General features: G+C 30.9%; 1 protein-coding gene across 1 annotated transcript; it reads left to right on the top strand.

Moving 5' to 3' along the window:
* Positions 1–999: 999 nt before the first annotated feature.
* On the top strand, positions 1000–15211 carry LOC120076121. The gene is made up of 6 exons (XM_039029897.1): positions 1000–1086; positions 13412–13651; positions 13729–13871; positions 13953–14058; positions 14904–15014; positions 15179–15211. The coding sequence occupies exons 1-6, from the start codon at positions 1000–1002 to the stop codon at positions 15209–15211; spliced, it is 720 nt and encodes a 239-aa protein (XP_038885825.1).
* Positions 15212–15817: the final 606 nt, after the last annotated feature.

Here is a 15817-nt window from a genome sequence, read left to right as displayed (position 1 = left end):
CTTTTTTTTTTCTTTCTTTCTTTCTTTTGTTCTTGAGTTGAGTTGAGTTGAGAGCAAGTATCCAAGAGTTCTGCCAAATCCGAGTAGTTCAAGGTTGCAGTTCTACTGGAGTTAGTCGTTGTATCTTGCTAAAACGATAGATGTAGTCTGCTTGCAGCCCATGCGTTTATCAGAAGCGTGCTTCGATTATGACTTGAGTCTCCAAAGATTCTGAGGTTCTTTCAAGTTTTTGGTTATTTTCATATCTAGACATTGTCACACCATCTAGCTTGCGTTTGAGTTTGAATATTATACATTGAGTGTATTGTTTCTAGTAATTGAGATATAATAAGTTTGCTAGTTTATTCAGTTCGATATATACTATTTTTCCCTAACAATCTGAGGACAATTAGTATATCTTAACTGATGATTATAAAATCCTCCACCAATATCGCTACTTCTACCATGATGAGATTGCCCATTGCCAAATCTCATGTTGAAAAAGCAGAGAAGTTCAAAAGAAACGACTTCAAGAAATGGCAACGGAAGATGATCTTCTACCTCACCACGTTGAATCTTGCTCATATTTTGAAGGAAGATTGCCTAATTACCCCACCGGGTGCTATAACTTTTAAAACAGAAGTTGCGAAGCAAGCAAGGATATATTCAGACTTCTTGTGCTATAATTATATACTTAGTGATCTTGAAGATACTTCGTATAATGTCTATTGCAATGCTTACAATACATCAAACCAATTGCAGGAAGCGTTGGACAAGAAGTACAAACTGGAAGACGTTGGTACTAAGAAATTACTCATGGAAAAGTTCTTAGATTACAAGATGATTGATACCAAGTTAATAGTCAATCAGATGGAAGAATTTAAAATGATCATCAATGATTTGCAAAATGAAGGATTGAAAACTAGAGAGCCATTCTAGATTGCTGTTGTGATTGAAAAGCTACCTCCTTCTTAGAAGGACTTCAAATGTTATCTCAAGCACAAGCGGAAAGAGTTATCCATGGAGAACCTTGCAGTGAAACTTTATATAGAAGAAGATAATAGAAAGGAAGATAAACCTCCACTGGAAGTTGAAGCCAAAGATCACGTTATTGAAGCTTCAAAACATAAACCCAAGAATCAGAATTTCAAGAAGCATCATGGGCAAAATAATAATCGTAGCAAGTGCATTCGACGACATTGTTAGGTTTGTGGTAAGATTGGCCATACCGTTGCAATGTGCAAATACAATAAGGGGAAAATTCCAACAATCAAACAAACATTGTGGAAAATGATGATCTGGTTGCCATCATTTTTTTAGGTAAATATGGATTAAGACACCAAAGGTTGATGAATTGATACTGGTGCTACTGGGCATATTTGTAAGGACAAGTCAATGTTCATTACATATGAAAAGCTAGATGGCAGCGATAAGTTGTACATGAGAAATGCTTCAACTGCCTTTGTGGAAGGCAAAGTGAAGTGTTGAGGTTGATGCCCTAAATCTCGTGGGTCCTGTAGTTTGTAATTGTATTGTACAAACAATTTATTTATTTAATAAATCTGAGGTATTTTATTTGACATTTAGTAGCATTAACCCACAAAACCAATAAACTAACATCCAAGGTTATCTTTTGTAGCTTAAATATGTATGTAGAAATATACAGGTGGATTGTGTTTAAGTGATAACCTAAATGGTATGTAGTAGATGGATAAGGATGAGTACCTTATCTTGGTGACACTATGAATACAACCCCTTTGTAGATGTTATAATTGTTGTAAAATACTACAAATGATCTGATCCTGATCATTCATGTAGAGACATATGAGCGGGGGTGTTCTATACAAAGGGGTTTGTATAAGACTGAACCACGAAATGAATAGTCTCATTATATAACACCGTTAATACTAGAGACTTACATTTCACTAGGATGACCATAGGTGACATGGCCTGAATCCTAAGTGAGTTATGAACTCTTGCCTATAAAGGTGGCTTTTTAATTTGTATGAGTGAGAGTGGTCAAATCTCCGATTCAATAAGCATACCATTTTGGAGATTCGTCTGATGGGGGAGCTGGAAAAGCAGTTACACAAGATGGAATTCACTCATTCGCTAATGTCGAGGTAAGCAGATAAATTGATCCCTTAACGACTGATTCTGAGGCTTGAACAATGTGGTGCCACACCCTCTCTTGTCCCCGAGAAGGATTTGGTCATAATTGGACTATGTCTTATTGTTCATTAGAGGGGTCAGTGGTACTTAAAGAGTTAGATGTAACTAGAGGAGAAAAGCCGTAATTTTGGCCCAACTATACTTACGAGCAATTTGTGAAGGGTCATCGCACTGTTGATTAGTTATATCCAATGGACATAAAATATATATGTAGTGCGAAGAGTGTAGTTGTCAGTCTTTAGTGGAATGATCGATAGTTAATGGATGTTGAGTAATTTAATTTAAAGAGTTTAATTAATTATTCAAGTATCATTGAAGCTTCAATCTACAGGTCTATAAGGTCCCTTCTATAGTTCAACATGGATTATTGAGAATTAATTTTGGATTAATTTGATTTGTTCAAATTAATTGAAGGATTAATTATATATGATATAATTAATTTAAATTAATTATATGAGATATAATTAATATAATGTATTTGGTACATTATAATATAAAGATTATTGTGAGAGGAATTAAATATTTGAATATGATTTAAATACTAATTATATGGATTGGATTCATATAATTAAATTTAATATAAATTTGATTTATATTAAATGTCATAAATGATTGAGAGAATTCAAACTATAGGTTATATTTTATTTGATACAATATAACAACTCTAGGTTATATGTTATATTAAATATAACTAATAGTATAATATATATATTATATAATAAAGTGATTGTATGATGCATAATACTATTTTATAGAATGTGAGAATGGGAAGTTTTTACGAGAACTTCTTCCTCCTTTTTTCAATAGAAAAAGAGGAGGAATCTGATCTAACTCTCTTATCTTGATCTCCCAGTACGCTCTCTCACAGACACAGAAATTCCTCTCCTCTAAAATCCTCTCCCTCTCCCAAAAAATTAGAAAGTCCACACCTCTTGCTAATTCTCAATCCCAACGGATAATATAAAGGAAAATCTTGTGTTGATGACCAATTTGGTTTTTCGTTCGTGAACACTTGTGGAGAGGAGATCGTGAAGAATTATTAGCATCAAGGGTAAGTATGATCTAAACCATCACTCACGTTCTCTATTTAATCTCTAAAAGCATGCTGTAAAATTTTGTAAAATGTATATTAATATTCTTTGTATTTTTAATTTTGTGAAATTTGAAAATTGAGAATGATCTCTACTTCTGCTATGGACCTCGCAGTCCTTCAGGAAGATCCTACTAAAATGGACTTGTGGCAGTATACTTACCCTTAATGATGTGTTGTATATGCCAGAGATTCGAAAGAATCTAGTGTCAGGAACCCTTCTTAACAAAAATGGGTTCAAGTTTATATTTGAGTAAGATAAATTTATTTTGACAAAGGGGATATGTATGTTGGAAAAGACAATCTAAGTGATGAGATGTTCAAACTGAATGTACTGACACAAATGCCAAAGAATAATAATAATATCAACTCTTCTACTTATATCTCTTCTACTTATATTTTTTAGTTGTATGATGTTTGGCATTCTAGATTGAGGCATGTCAATTATCATTCTTTAAATAGAATAGTAAGCTTAGGACTATTGCCGAATTTTAACATTGATAATAGACACAAATGTGAAGTTTGTGTTCAATTAATGTTTAGTAGAAAGTCATTTTCATTTGATGAAAGAAGTAATGAGTTACTTAATTTAATCCACTGTGATGTATGTGACATGAAAGTATTCCCACAAGAGGGGACAAGAGATATTTTGTCACATTCATTGATGATTGTAGTAAATATTGTTATGTATATTTATTACATATAAAGATGAAACATTTAATGTTTTTAAAACATATAAGGCAGAAGTTGAAAATCAACTTGACAAGAAAGTAAAGGTGCTCAAATTAGATAGAGGTGGTGAATATGAATCATCATCACTTTATGAATTTTGTGTAGATAATGGTATAATCCATCAAACTACAGCATCTTATACACCACAACAAAATGGTTTAGCTGGAACAAAGAATCGGACTTTAAAGGGCATGGTTAATTGCATGTTAAATAGTTCAGGTTTAACTCACAATTTGTGGGGGAAGCTTTGTTGTCACACTTTAAAGGACATAAAATTTGCTGTCACAATTTGTTGACAGCAAATTTTATACTAAATAGAATTCCACATAAGAAGACCAATAAATTGCCTTATGAAGTGTGGAATTGAAAGTTACCCTCATATAAAATGCTGAAAATGTAGGTGTGTTTGGAAAAAGTATAAGTTTCTTTACCAAAAAGGACCAAACTTGGGCTTAAGACAATTGATTATGTCTTTATAGGTTGTGCGATGCATAGTGCTGCTTATAGATTCATGGTGATAAAACAAAAAATATCTGATATCAATAATAATATCATAATAGAATCTATTGAAGTTGAATTCTTTTACAATATTTTCCTTTAAATGAGGAATACCACAAAATTATTGGTGCCAAAAGAATTAATGAGGCTAGCTCTTCGTGTTGGGAATGTCCTAGAATTCACAGTTCGTAAATTTTGTGCTAAACATTCTATTTATCAATAAAATATTATTGAGTATCTTATTCAATAAAGTTGTTGATTTTGCATTCTATTACGAAAATCTAATAAACATATCCATGGCTATAGTATAGATAATACAAACAGGATCAAGCTAATAGTATATAGCCTAAATGGTCTATAAGTATATGGATAAAATTGGGTATCTCATCCCGATAACACTATTGAATGCGGCCCATTTTGTATAGGTAATACAAATGATGTGATCCAAAGATCATTCATGTAGAGACATGTGAGTGGGGGCATCCTATGCAATGAATTTGCATATAGACTGGACCACGAAATAGTCACTTTTCTTTATAACGGTTGTTTACTGTTAAAATTGACTATTTCATACTAAAATAACCTAGGATAACTCGATCTTGATCCTGAGCTAACTATGAACTCCTACTTATTCGAGATTATCCTTTGATTTGCATGGGTGAGAGTAGTCAAACAACACTACTCAATAAACCTTCCATTTATGGTTAGCGGATAGATTGTTCTCTTAAGTGTTTATTCCAGGTCTTGAACAATCAGAGCCCCGCCTTCTCATAATAGAGAAGGACATGATTCATAAGTAATATTATGAATCAAATTGTTCATTAGAGAGTCGGTGGGAACTTGAAAAACAAGGTGTATTTATAGGGGTAAAACTGTAATTTTGACCCAATTGTAATTACGAACGATTTGTGAAGGATTGACTTACTAGTTATGGTTTATATGGATAGAAATATATCCACAATGAGGAGAGAGCAACTATCGAACTATAATGGTGTGTGTTGATAGTCAACGAATAGTAATTAATTCAATTAAAGAGTTTAACGAATTAATTACAAATCGTTGGAGCTCATGATCTGTAGGTCCATTACGTCCCTCTCTACTAGCTCTTAAATTGGAATAACAAATTTAGTATTGGTGTATGAAATTAGGGTTATAAATTTGAAACGTTCAAATTCAATTTTAGGGTTTTCAATTGATTATATTTGATATGATTAAAAACGTTTAATTGAAGTAAAACAAAATTGGAAAATCAATTAATATTTAAATTATGATTTAAATATGAAATTAATTTATATTGGTGAAATTGGTATTTTATTGATTTAATATTAAGATATTAAATTAATAATACTTTAATTAAAAAGTTTAATTAAAAATTAATTTTAAAAAAAAATCGTTTTTGAAATCATTTTTTTTAAGTTAGTGGATTTTTCCAAATTTTGGAAAAAATCACCTAACTACTTTTTAATGGATTATCACCAAAATGCAATTGAATTATGTGATAATCACCAAGTAGGTTGTGCCATCATGTAACCTATTAGTTTTGCATGATTTCTTATATATATATATAATATATATATAGAAGCTCCATGCAGAAAGATTATCAAGAAATCTGAGTTTTACTTATTGAAGTGAAAACCTAAAAACCATACTCAACCCTCATTAGTTCATCCAAAATTCAGCTTGGTTTGAGTGTTTCCACCACACATTCCTTCTTGAGCATAATGGAGAAGATCTTGGTGGTGATCTTTTTGAAGATTCAAACTCAATCTTGGTGAAATTCTGTTGAATTCGTGGAAGAGATATTCAAAGGTAATATGTGTTTCAAACCCTCTTATGAATCATATGAACATGTTTAAAACTCAAATTAAATGTAGTTTAAGTGCTTCTTGATTCTGAAGTCTTTCGTTGCATGTTTTATTACTCTTTCACTTCGAAAGGTCAAAACGATCATAATACTAAGTTTGAACCTAGAAGAAGCCAAAAAGCTAAGAAAGTTACTTCTTTTGGACCTGATTTCATAACTTATATGATAAAAGGTGAGCCTCAGACTTTTCAAGAAGCTATATCATCTCCTAATGCATTTTGTTAGAAAGAAGCTATCAATAGTGAGCTAGATTCTATTTTACAGAACAATAAATGGGTATTGGTTGATCTACCTCCTAGAAGTAAACCAATTGGAAGTAAATGAATTTTTAAAAGAAAGTTAAAGGCCAACGACACTATTGATAAATACAAGGGTGGTAACTAAAGGCTTTCACCGAAAATAATGGCTAGATTTCTTCAATATCTATTTTCTGGTGACAAGGATTACATCTATAAGGATGTTAATGTTGGGTTTTATGTCCTAAAACTAGCAGTTTGTAAAAGTTAAATATATTATATTATCAATAAAAGATATTATTCAACATTTTTTCATCTTCAATAAAGGTATTGAATCTATTAATTGCATTCATAAAGTCTAAATCCAATAAACTAAGATCCATGGCTATTATATGAATACTTGAAATTTATATAGAGACATAAAGATGGATCAAGTTCGAGTAAATGGCCAAAACGGTCTATAGTACATGATTAAGGTTGGGTACCTTATTCTGGTAACACTATTGGATGCGGCCTACTTTGTAGCTATTACAAGTTGTTGTAAAGATACTACAAATGTAGTGATCCAGATTCATTCATGTATTGACATGAGGAGCGGGGACATCTTATGCAATGAGTTTGCATAAGATCGGACTAAGAAATAAGTCACTCTTACCTTTTAACACTATCTACTGTTTAAGACTGACTATTTCACTTAGATGACCTAGGTAACTCGATCCTAATCCTGAGCTAAATACGAACTCTTGTTTATTTGGGATTATCCCTAGATTTGTGTAGGTGGGGGATGGCTCAACAGCGTCGGCTCAATAAGCCTCCCATTTCAGGGGTAAGACCGAGTAGATAGATGGGCACATAGGGTGTAAGACGAAACTCACGCTTACTTGATTTAGGGATAGGAGAAAGGTTGTTCTTTTAAGTATTGTATCCAGGTCTTGAACAAAGGGTCCCACCCTCTCACTGACCTGAGAGGGATTCGGTTTAGTGGTTGGATCATAAACCAATTGTTCATTAGAGGATCAATTGAAACTTAAAGAACAAGACATAATATCGAGGGTAAAACAGCACATTGACCCAGTCGATATTACGAACAATTTATGAAGGGTCGACTTACTAGTTATGGTTAAATCATGTGGATATAAATATATTTACAGTGAGAAGAGTGCAACTATTGAGCTATAATGGTGTGACTTGAGAGTTAACAAATACTGATTAATTTGGTCTAAAGAGTTTTAGCCAATTAATCTTTATCATTGGAGCTCATGATTTATAGGTCCATAAGGTCCCTCTACTCGTTCGTAAAACATAAACACCTTGAATTATTAAATTGAGTGAATTTGGAATGATATCAATTTGAATTGTTCAAATTGAATTTCAATTTGAAAATGTTCAAATTGAAATTAGGATTTTGAGTTTGAATTAATTCAAATTGAAATTAGGGTTTGCATAATGATATTTGATATAGTTAACGTTTAATTTGTTGAAATTAAACGAAATTGGAGAGTTAATAATATTTAAATGTTGATTTAAATATCAATTACATGAATATGATTCATATTGAAAATTAAGTGTGTGATTAATTTAATATTTGATTAAATCAATTAATTAAATATGTTTAATTAATTATAAAATCCAAATTAATTTCAATATAGATTCAATTTAAGAAATTGAATTTTTATCTGCTTAAATTATGAATTAATTAAATCAAGTTTTTAATTAATTTGGAATTAATTGAAATTTAAAATTGGAATTGGGTTTTAAAAACTAGTGGGTTTTCCCCACATTTAGGAAGAGGGAGGTGTAACCTCCACAGAATCACATAAATCCCACTTCAAATGTGAAGCAGCTGTTGGCCATGGTTTTTCTGTTGTTGCTTGCATGTAGCTGAGTAATAAAACACTACCAATTGATGAATTGGAGGTGGATGGATGGAGATTTAAAGTTGAAAAGTTAGTTTCTGCTTCATCTTCTTATTTCTCTTCAAACCCACAAAAACACTCGCCAAATTCACTCAAATCTAAGTTCCACCACTCAAATTGAAGGTTGAGAATAGTAGAGAAGAACTCTTGGTGGTTCACAGACTTTTTTGGAGCTGAATTGGAGTGAAGAACAAAGTGGATTTCAAGATTTTATCACAAAAGATATGTAACTTGAAACCCACTTGAATATGCATGCTTTAGAACTCAAATTAAATGTAATTAAAGTGCTTATTGATTCTATTGGCTTCCGTTGCATGTTTGTGTATCCCTTTAGTTAATTTCCATAGTAGCTTTATAAAATTTGGAAATACACCAAATGACTGTAAGAATTGCATTTTTAAATGGAGATTTTAATGAAGAAATTTATATGAAACAACTTGAAGGATTTGTTGTTAAAGGACTTGAAGATAAAGTTTGTAAACTTGTCAAGTCTCTTTATGAGTTGAAACAAGCACCCAAACAATGACATGAAAAGTTTGATCACACTATGTTATCAAATGGATTTAAGAAAATGAGTGTGATAAATATGTCTATGTTAAAAACATAGATCAAGAGAATATCATTGTTTGCTTATATGTGGATGATATGTTAATAATGGGCACAAATAAAAGTATTATTGATTTTACTAAAAGGATGGTTGAAATCAAACTTTGATATGAAAAACCTTTGGTCTTGCTTATATTATCATTGGAATTCGAATAACAAGAATTCCAAGTAGATACATACTTTCTCAATCTCACTATATAGAAAAGGTGCTGAGAAAATTTGATCATTTTGAGAGTAAGCCAACTATTACTCCATTTGATCCAAATTGTAAGTTGAAGAAAAACAATGATGAAGGTGTATCTACGCTATAATATTCTAGAGTTATTGGTAGCTTAATATACATAATGAATTATAAAGACCTGATATTGCCTATTTAGTAAGAAGGTTAGGAACATATACTAGCAATCCTAGGCATGATCAATAGAATGCGTCTGTTGGAGTTCTAAGGTATTTGAAGTACACTCTAGAATATGGATTGCATTATATGAGGTATCCATATGTATTAGAAAGATTTAATGATGTTAACTTGATTTTTGATAGCATGGAGATTAAATCAACTAGTAGGTATATTTTTACCTTAGGTGAAACAACTGTATCATAGAAATCTTCAAAACAGACATGTATAACATAATCTACTATGAAATCAGAGTTTATAGCTCTTGATAAAGTAGGAGAAGAAGTTGAATGACTTCGAAGTTTTCTTGAAGATATTCCATTGTGGCCAAAGTCTGTAAGTGCAATATGTATTTATATTTAGTGGCTTCTATGAGAGCCAAGAATAATGTCTATAATGGCAAGTCACGAATGTTAGATGCGGGCATAATTCAATAAGAGAATTGCTCTCTAATAGAGTAATTTCCATTGATTATGTGAAATCAAAAGAAAATATTGCAGATCCTTTGATGAAAGGATTGTCAAGAGAGCAAGTCACATATCCATCGAGGGAAATGGGCTAAAGCCTATGAAATGAGTTTTCTGGTGGTAACCTAACCTAATTGACTAGAGATCCCAAGATTTAGGTTCAATAGACAAAGTAGTTGGATAATTCATAGTTGACACACTAAGAAGCTTATAGTTTCTTCCCATTTCTATGATGTTCTAGAGTGTGTGATCTGTTGATGTTAAGGTTATATTGATATTTTGTTTTACAAGAGGAGAAATGACATGATGCTCTTAATCAATATTACCTATATGAGAGTAGAAGTGGAGTTGCTTCTATGAGAATTTTTCAAATGGCCTATATTCTCTAAAGCTCTCATGAATTCAGGATTTTTTCCAGAACCAAAATGGACACAAACATATAGAACTCAAAGATATAAGACGAATTGTGTATAATATATGTTGTCTCAACTCACCCATGAGAAGGATAGTTCCAGAGCTTAGTCTCACAATTTCTTCAGTAAATTCGATGGATATTCACTATGAAAGGTTCAAGTCTAGAAGACACCTCCCCTGATGAATAGCTTATTTGTTTGCTCTCAATGGTTTTGTTTGATTTTTCTCACTATCTTTCATGTGAGGATTGTTGGATATATATAGTGGAAGAAAATAAAAGTTTGGTAAAGATTTGAAACATAAAATGAATTTAATTGTGCAGATTAAATTCATTATTTAGAAACCTTCAAATTGGTTTGAAATTTCAAATTAAAATGATGTTTTATATACAAATTTAAACTGTATGAAAGTTAAATTTGTAGCTTTTACAATTTGAATGAGCTATGTTTAATTTTTGTTAAGTAACAACTCAATTGAGTAAAATTTGACAAATGTTTCAATTTTTGAATTTATTTGATTTTATTTTGTATTTTGGCGAGTTACTAAGTTGCTCAATAAATAGCAACTTGGTTCATTTATGGTATCCTACTCCAAAGTAAAAAGTTCTCTAATTTCTTTCTTTCTTTCTTTTGTTCTTGAGTTGAGTTGAATTGAGAGCAAGTATTCAAGATTTCTGCCATATTTGAGTAGTTCGAGGTTGCAGTTCTACTGGAGTTAGTTGTCGTATTCTGCTAAGATGATCATTGTAGTATGCAGCCTTTGCAAAGTGAATAATTGCCCCCAAGATAGCACTTATCAAAAGCGTGGCTTGACTACGGCTTGAGTCTTAAAAGGTTTTGAGGTCTTTTAAATTTTTTTGTTATTTTCATATCTAAGCAATGTCACACCATCTGGCTTTCCTAGTATATTCAATTAGATATATACCATTTTTCCCCAACATTTATTTATGTGCAGTAAAGTTTAATTACTTTACTTGTCATTAATTTGACGAGTTTATTATGTTTCTTTTAAGTATATGTTATCCATAGTTCAAATGTTTATTATTGCTTACAATTTTTTCATTTCTTCTTGTGTGTCAGATAAGTTTCATGCATCAATGGGTTCAAATCCAAATTGCACCATATTTGGTCAAACTATATCAAATAGTGCGATGATGTTTTTTTTTTTTTGGTTGGAATTCACAATATTGTACTTGACATGCAAATACCATAATGTTGTGAAAAATATATGTGACCATATTATATTTATTTGATGAGACAGTTGGATCTTGATAATCTCAAAAGATTTTAAGAATGTATGTTTCAAACTATATCCAAATACGACTATTATGATCATAATTTTTTTTAAAAAAATAATTATAAGTTTCAGTGACTTTTGTGGGTGTGTCAATAATACTACTCTTTCAGCATTATCGTGTCACTAAAAATTTCTTTTATCAACGTGTGTGTCACTAAAGGATAAGTTTTAGCAGCACGCGCAACTTTCGCTGCTAAAACTTTCAACTATGCGAATACCGTGAAATTCAAAGCGACGAACTTCAGTGCGTTTCCAAAAGTTTTAGTAGCATTTTTTGGCTTCCAGCGACATTTTTCTCGCGTCACTAAAAGTAAATTTTCTTGTAGTGTCTTGAGTTTAACATTGAGATCCCTTATCTTTATTGCAATTCAATACCTTTGAAAAAAAATATATTTTATAGAAAGTTCTTTAGAATCTAAATGTTGTAGGGTCACACAAGTTTTTCTACAATATTAGTTTCATAGATATATTAAAAATAAGGTTTAAATCCTATTTTGGTCCCTGAATGTTGATGTTTGTTCTATTTTGGTCCCTAAAATTTAAAACACGCGTTTATTCTAGTATTTGAACTTTTAAAAAGTGCTTACTTTTGTCCGTGCTATTAAAATTCAGTTAACTTTTAAACAAAATGATGATATGACTTGTATTTTCAAAAACTAGGCTACTAAATAAGTTAGTAACGCTAAAAAAATTTACGGTTTCAATTTCGAATTAGATGGTAAAGTGATTTTTTATAGAACTCAAAAGTCATTAGATTTTGGCTATTTAGTATTTTGGTGCACTTGTTGTTGGCATTTTACTTCACCTTCATTTTGCTCAACATATGCTACATGCAACTTCATCAAAGAATTAAACAAAATATTAATTGTAGGGATTAAAATAAGCACTTTTTAATAGTTCGGGGACTAAAAGGATCATTTTTAAAGTTTAGAGATCAAAATAGAACAAGATTCAAACTTTATGGACCGAAATAGAATTTTAACCTAAAAATAATAATAAAATAAATAAATAAATTTCTTGATTTTCTACCGTTTTTCTTCCGAAATATACACCAAGGGTATTTGATCAGCAAATGAATTGAAAATCCCACATTTGAGTCAATATCAAAATAGATCATCTATATTTAAAATTTGAAATGTGGTAGATTTAGAACTTAAAAATAAAAATAATAATAATAATAAAAGATCTTGTAGTTTGATTTCATAATAATATATATATCTGTTTCAGAATATCCTGCGGGCCCCGTTTTCTTCTCACCCCCTAAGTATTTGGCGCATGTAACCTTCCTTCCTTTCGTTTCAAATTTCATCTCAATCCCTTTTCAAATAATAATAAATTCATCTGAATCCCAAATCTTTGAACAATCAATCAAATTAAAAACGATCTTCATCCTCCGACCCATCCATTTCTCAAAATTTGCCCCAACAATACAATTCTTCCCCCAAATTCTCAATCCAAAGAAGAAGGAAAAAAAAAAAAATGAGTCTTCCACAAGAAATCGACCATTACATCAAAGAATCAATAGACCACATTCTTGGCCTTCCCATCTCAAAAAATACTCTCGAACTGAAACTCTTGGCCTCTGAAGCCACAAACCAAAGCCTTGAATCCCAATGCCTCTCTTTACAGTCTAAATTAAACCAACAAATCCTCGCTACGAACAGCGCCAAGGTTCTTCCTTTTCTTTTTCTTTATGCTGGATTTTGGATTTATTTTCTTTACCTTCCATTAATTGTTATGTTCTCAGGAGGAAGCCAAATTGAATGCACAAGGCTTGAAGAAAGCAATCGAGAAAAACCAACAATTGAGTGAAGAGAATTCTCGTTTAGTGGAGCAATGCAAGAAAATGAAAGCCTTTATGAACAGAGGAAAATTGGCTCTTGATCGAGCCAAGGAAACCCAAGTTCGTGTCCATGAATTGGAAGATGAAGTTGAAGAATTAAAATTGGATTTGAAATTCTTCAAAGATCAACACCAAATGAACAAGGTCTCACTCTACTCTACATATCACCCCTTCATCAATATCAAAATAATTGGTACTTAATTTTATTTTATTTGATGCAGTTTCAATTTACTTCTATGGAGGAAATTTTGGTTGAGTCAGCTTTATCCCAATTAATTGGAGAAGCAGAATCCTCAGCTAGTGAGTTCTTGTTGGCTAATATTGAGAACGATTCGTGTAGGAGATTGCTACATTTATCGCGAAGGTAAAATTCTAAATTTACTTTCCGATAAGAGTTTATTTGAAATGACTTTTTTTAATGCGGTTAAAATGATTATGATTATAGTTTAGGGCCTCTGTCTCGTAGAACTCTGGCTTTGGCTGCTAAAATAAAATCACTTGAGAAAGATAATGAACAACTTCAGTTGCTACTCTGTACAGCTCAAGGGGAGGTAATTCTAATTCTTTTGTTTAGTAGTTCAAAATATTTTTTTTTTTGTTTTTTTTTTTGGATTCTAAATGTGGCTATAATGCTACAGTAAAAGTGTGTTTTGAGAAATTAGGGTATGTAAAACAGTAAAGTTTTTAATTCTTTCAATAAAATTTTAGGCTTTCTTCTTTTCTAGGTGGTATAATTCTTTTTCCAAGTTACTATCATACAATAAGCTACATCTAACGTCCTGAAAAGGAATAATTGAATTTTTTTTCTTTTATTTTTAAAAAATAAGGGCTATTTGATTATTTGATTATTAGTTTTCGATAATTATATTTCTATTCTCATCTTTTTTTTTTTTTTACAATGACTTCTTTTTTCTTTAAATTCTTAATCAAATCTCAAAAACAAAAACAATAAATTTAAAACTTGATTAAGCATAAAATGACAAGACAAATAAAACCATGATACAATTAGTATTTATAAGGAAAAGAGATCATTTAAAGTTGGTATAACTGTAAATTTGGTCCCTGGGAGTAGAAGTTAGTTTTGAAAATTGATAAAATCTTCATAAATAATCATTTGAAAGACTATTTATTAAGATTTCATCAAACCATACGAACCTATAAAGACTAAATTCTAATTTTTTAAATTAAATAGACTAAACTTTAACTTATTTTAAAGCAATGGGACCAAATTTCCAAAGTTAATCGAGAGGGTTTCTGGAAGAAAAAAAATTTTGAAACCCTAATTTCAATAAAATAAGCATATATCAATTATCTTGTAACCATACGTAATTGAAAACTTTAAAGAAATGCAAATAATAAATTAAACATTTATACTCTTTCTTCTCCTTTTTTATAGGCGAAACTGTTATCTGATCAAATCGGTTATCTGTTGGAGGAGCAAACGACGTCGGATGGTGGGAATGGAGGAGGGATTGGTAAACCACCAGCTGGCAGTTCCTCTCCGAAGGTTAAGAAAAATAAATGCAAAACTATTAATTTCTATAAGCATTTTCTGATTATTGTCCTTTTTTGCATTATTATTCATTATATGGCTAAGTTTTTCTTTAAATTTACTTCCAACTGAAAATTTTTAACCAAGAATTATATGTCAATGGGGTTTGAATTTTGCAGGTGCATGAAAGAAAAAGAGCATTGGAAGATTGATTAAGACTGAAATTAACTTTGTTCAATTTGGAATACATAATGATATCATGGGTTAAGCTGTAAATGTGTATTAATTTCGACCTTGATGTCTAGTCTACGCCTTATCTTTCTTTTTCTTTTTCTTTTTCTTTTCGATTTGACCCTTCCCATTGTTTGAAATTTTCAGTCTTCAACTTCTAAGTTTTTAGTAATTATACATATATTCATAGTAAATAATAAAGGTTGAGAATAACAACATGCTTATTGTTGCAAAATAACGATGTAGATATTTTTTATTCATTTTAAGAAAATAATAGTTGAGGATTGAAACTTTTGACAAATAATAATATTTTATTTATTATTATATTATTTACATGAGTTCGATTTACACCAATTCTTCACACCAAATAGATGCTCCATATATATTTTTTTTGGTTGTCCATATGAGATTTAGTGGTAAAACCATTTTTATGGAGTGGCTATTTATTATCTATCGATGCATTTGAATTCTTATCCTAATTGGTTAAAAAACTTACCCAACCAAAGTATTGAACAGATATTTAGAACATTATTCACCAACTCTTTCATTTGTATTTCTTTATGGAAAAAAGATAAGCTTTGAAGTCT

This window comes from Benincasa hispida, chromosome 4, assembly GCF_009727055.1.
Source record: "Benincasa hispida cultivar B227 chromosome 4, ASM972705v1, whole genome shotgun sequence".
Taxonomy (NCBI): Eukaryota; Viridiplantae; Streptophyta; class Magnoliopsida; order Cucurbitales; family Cucurbitaceae; genus Benincasa; species Benincasa hispida.
Note: the sequence above shows the minus strand (reverse complement) of the source record. Positions and strands in the feature narration are given on the sequence as shown.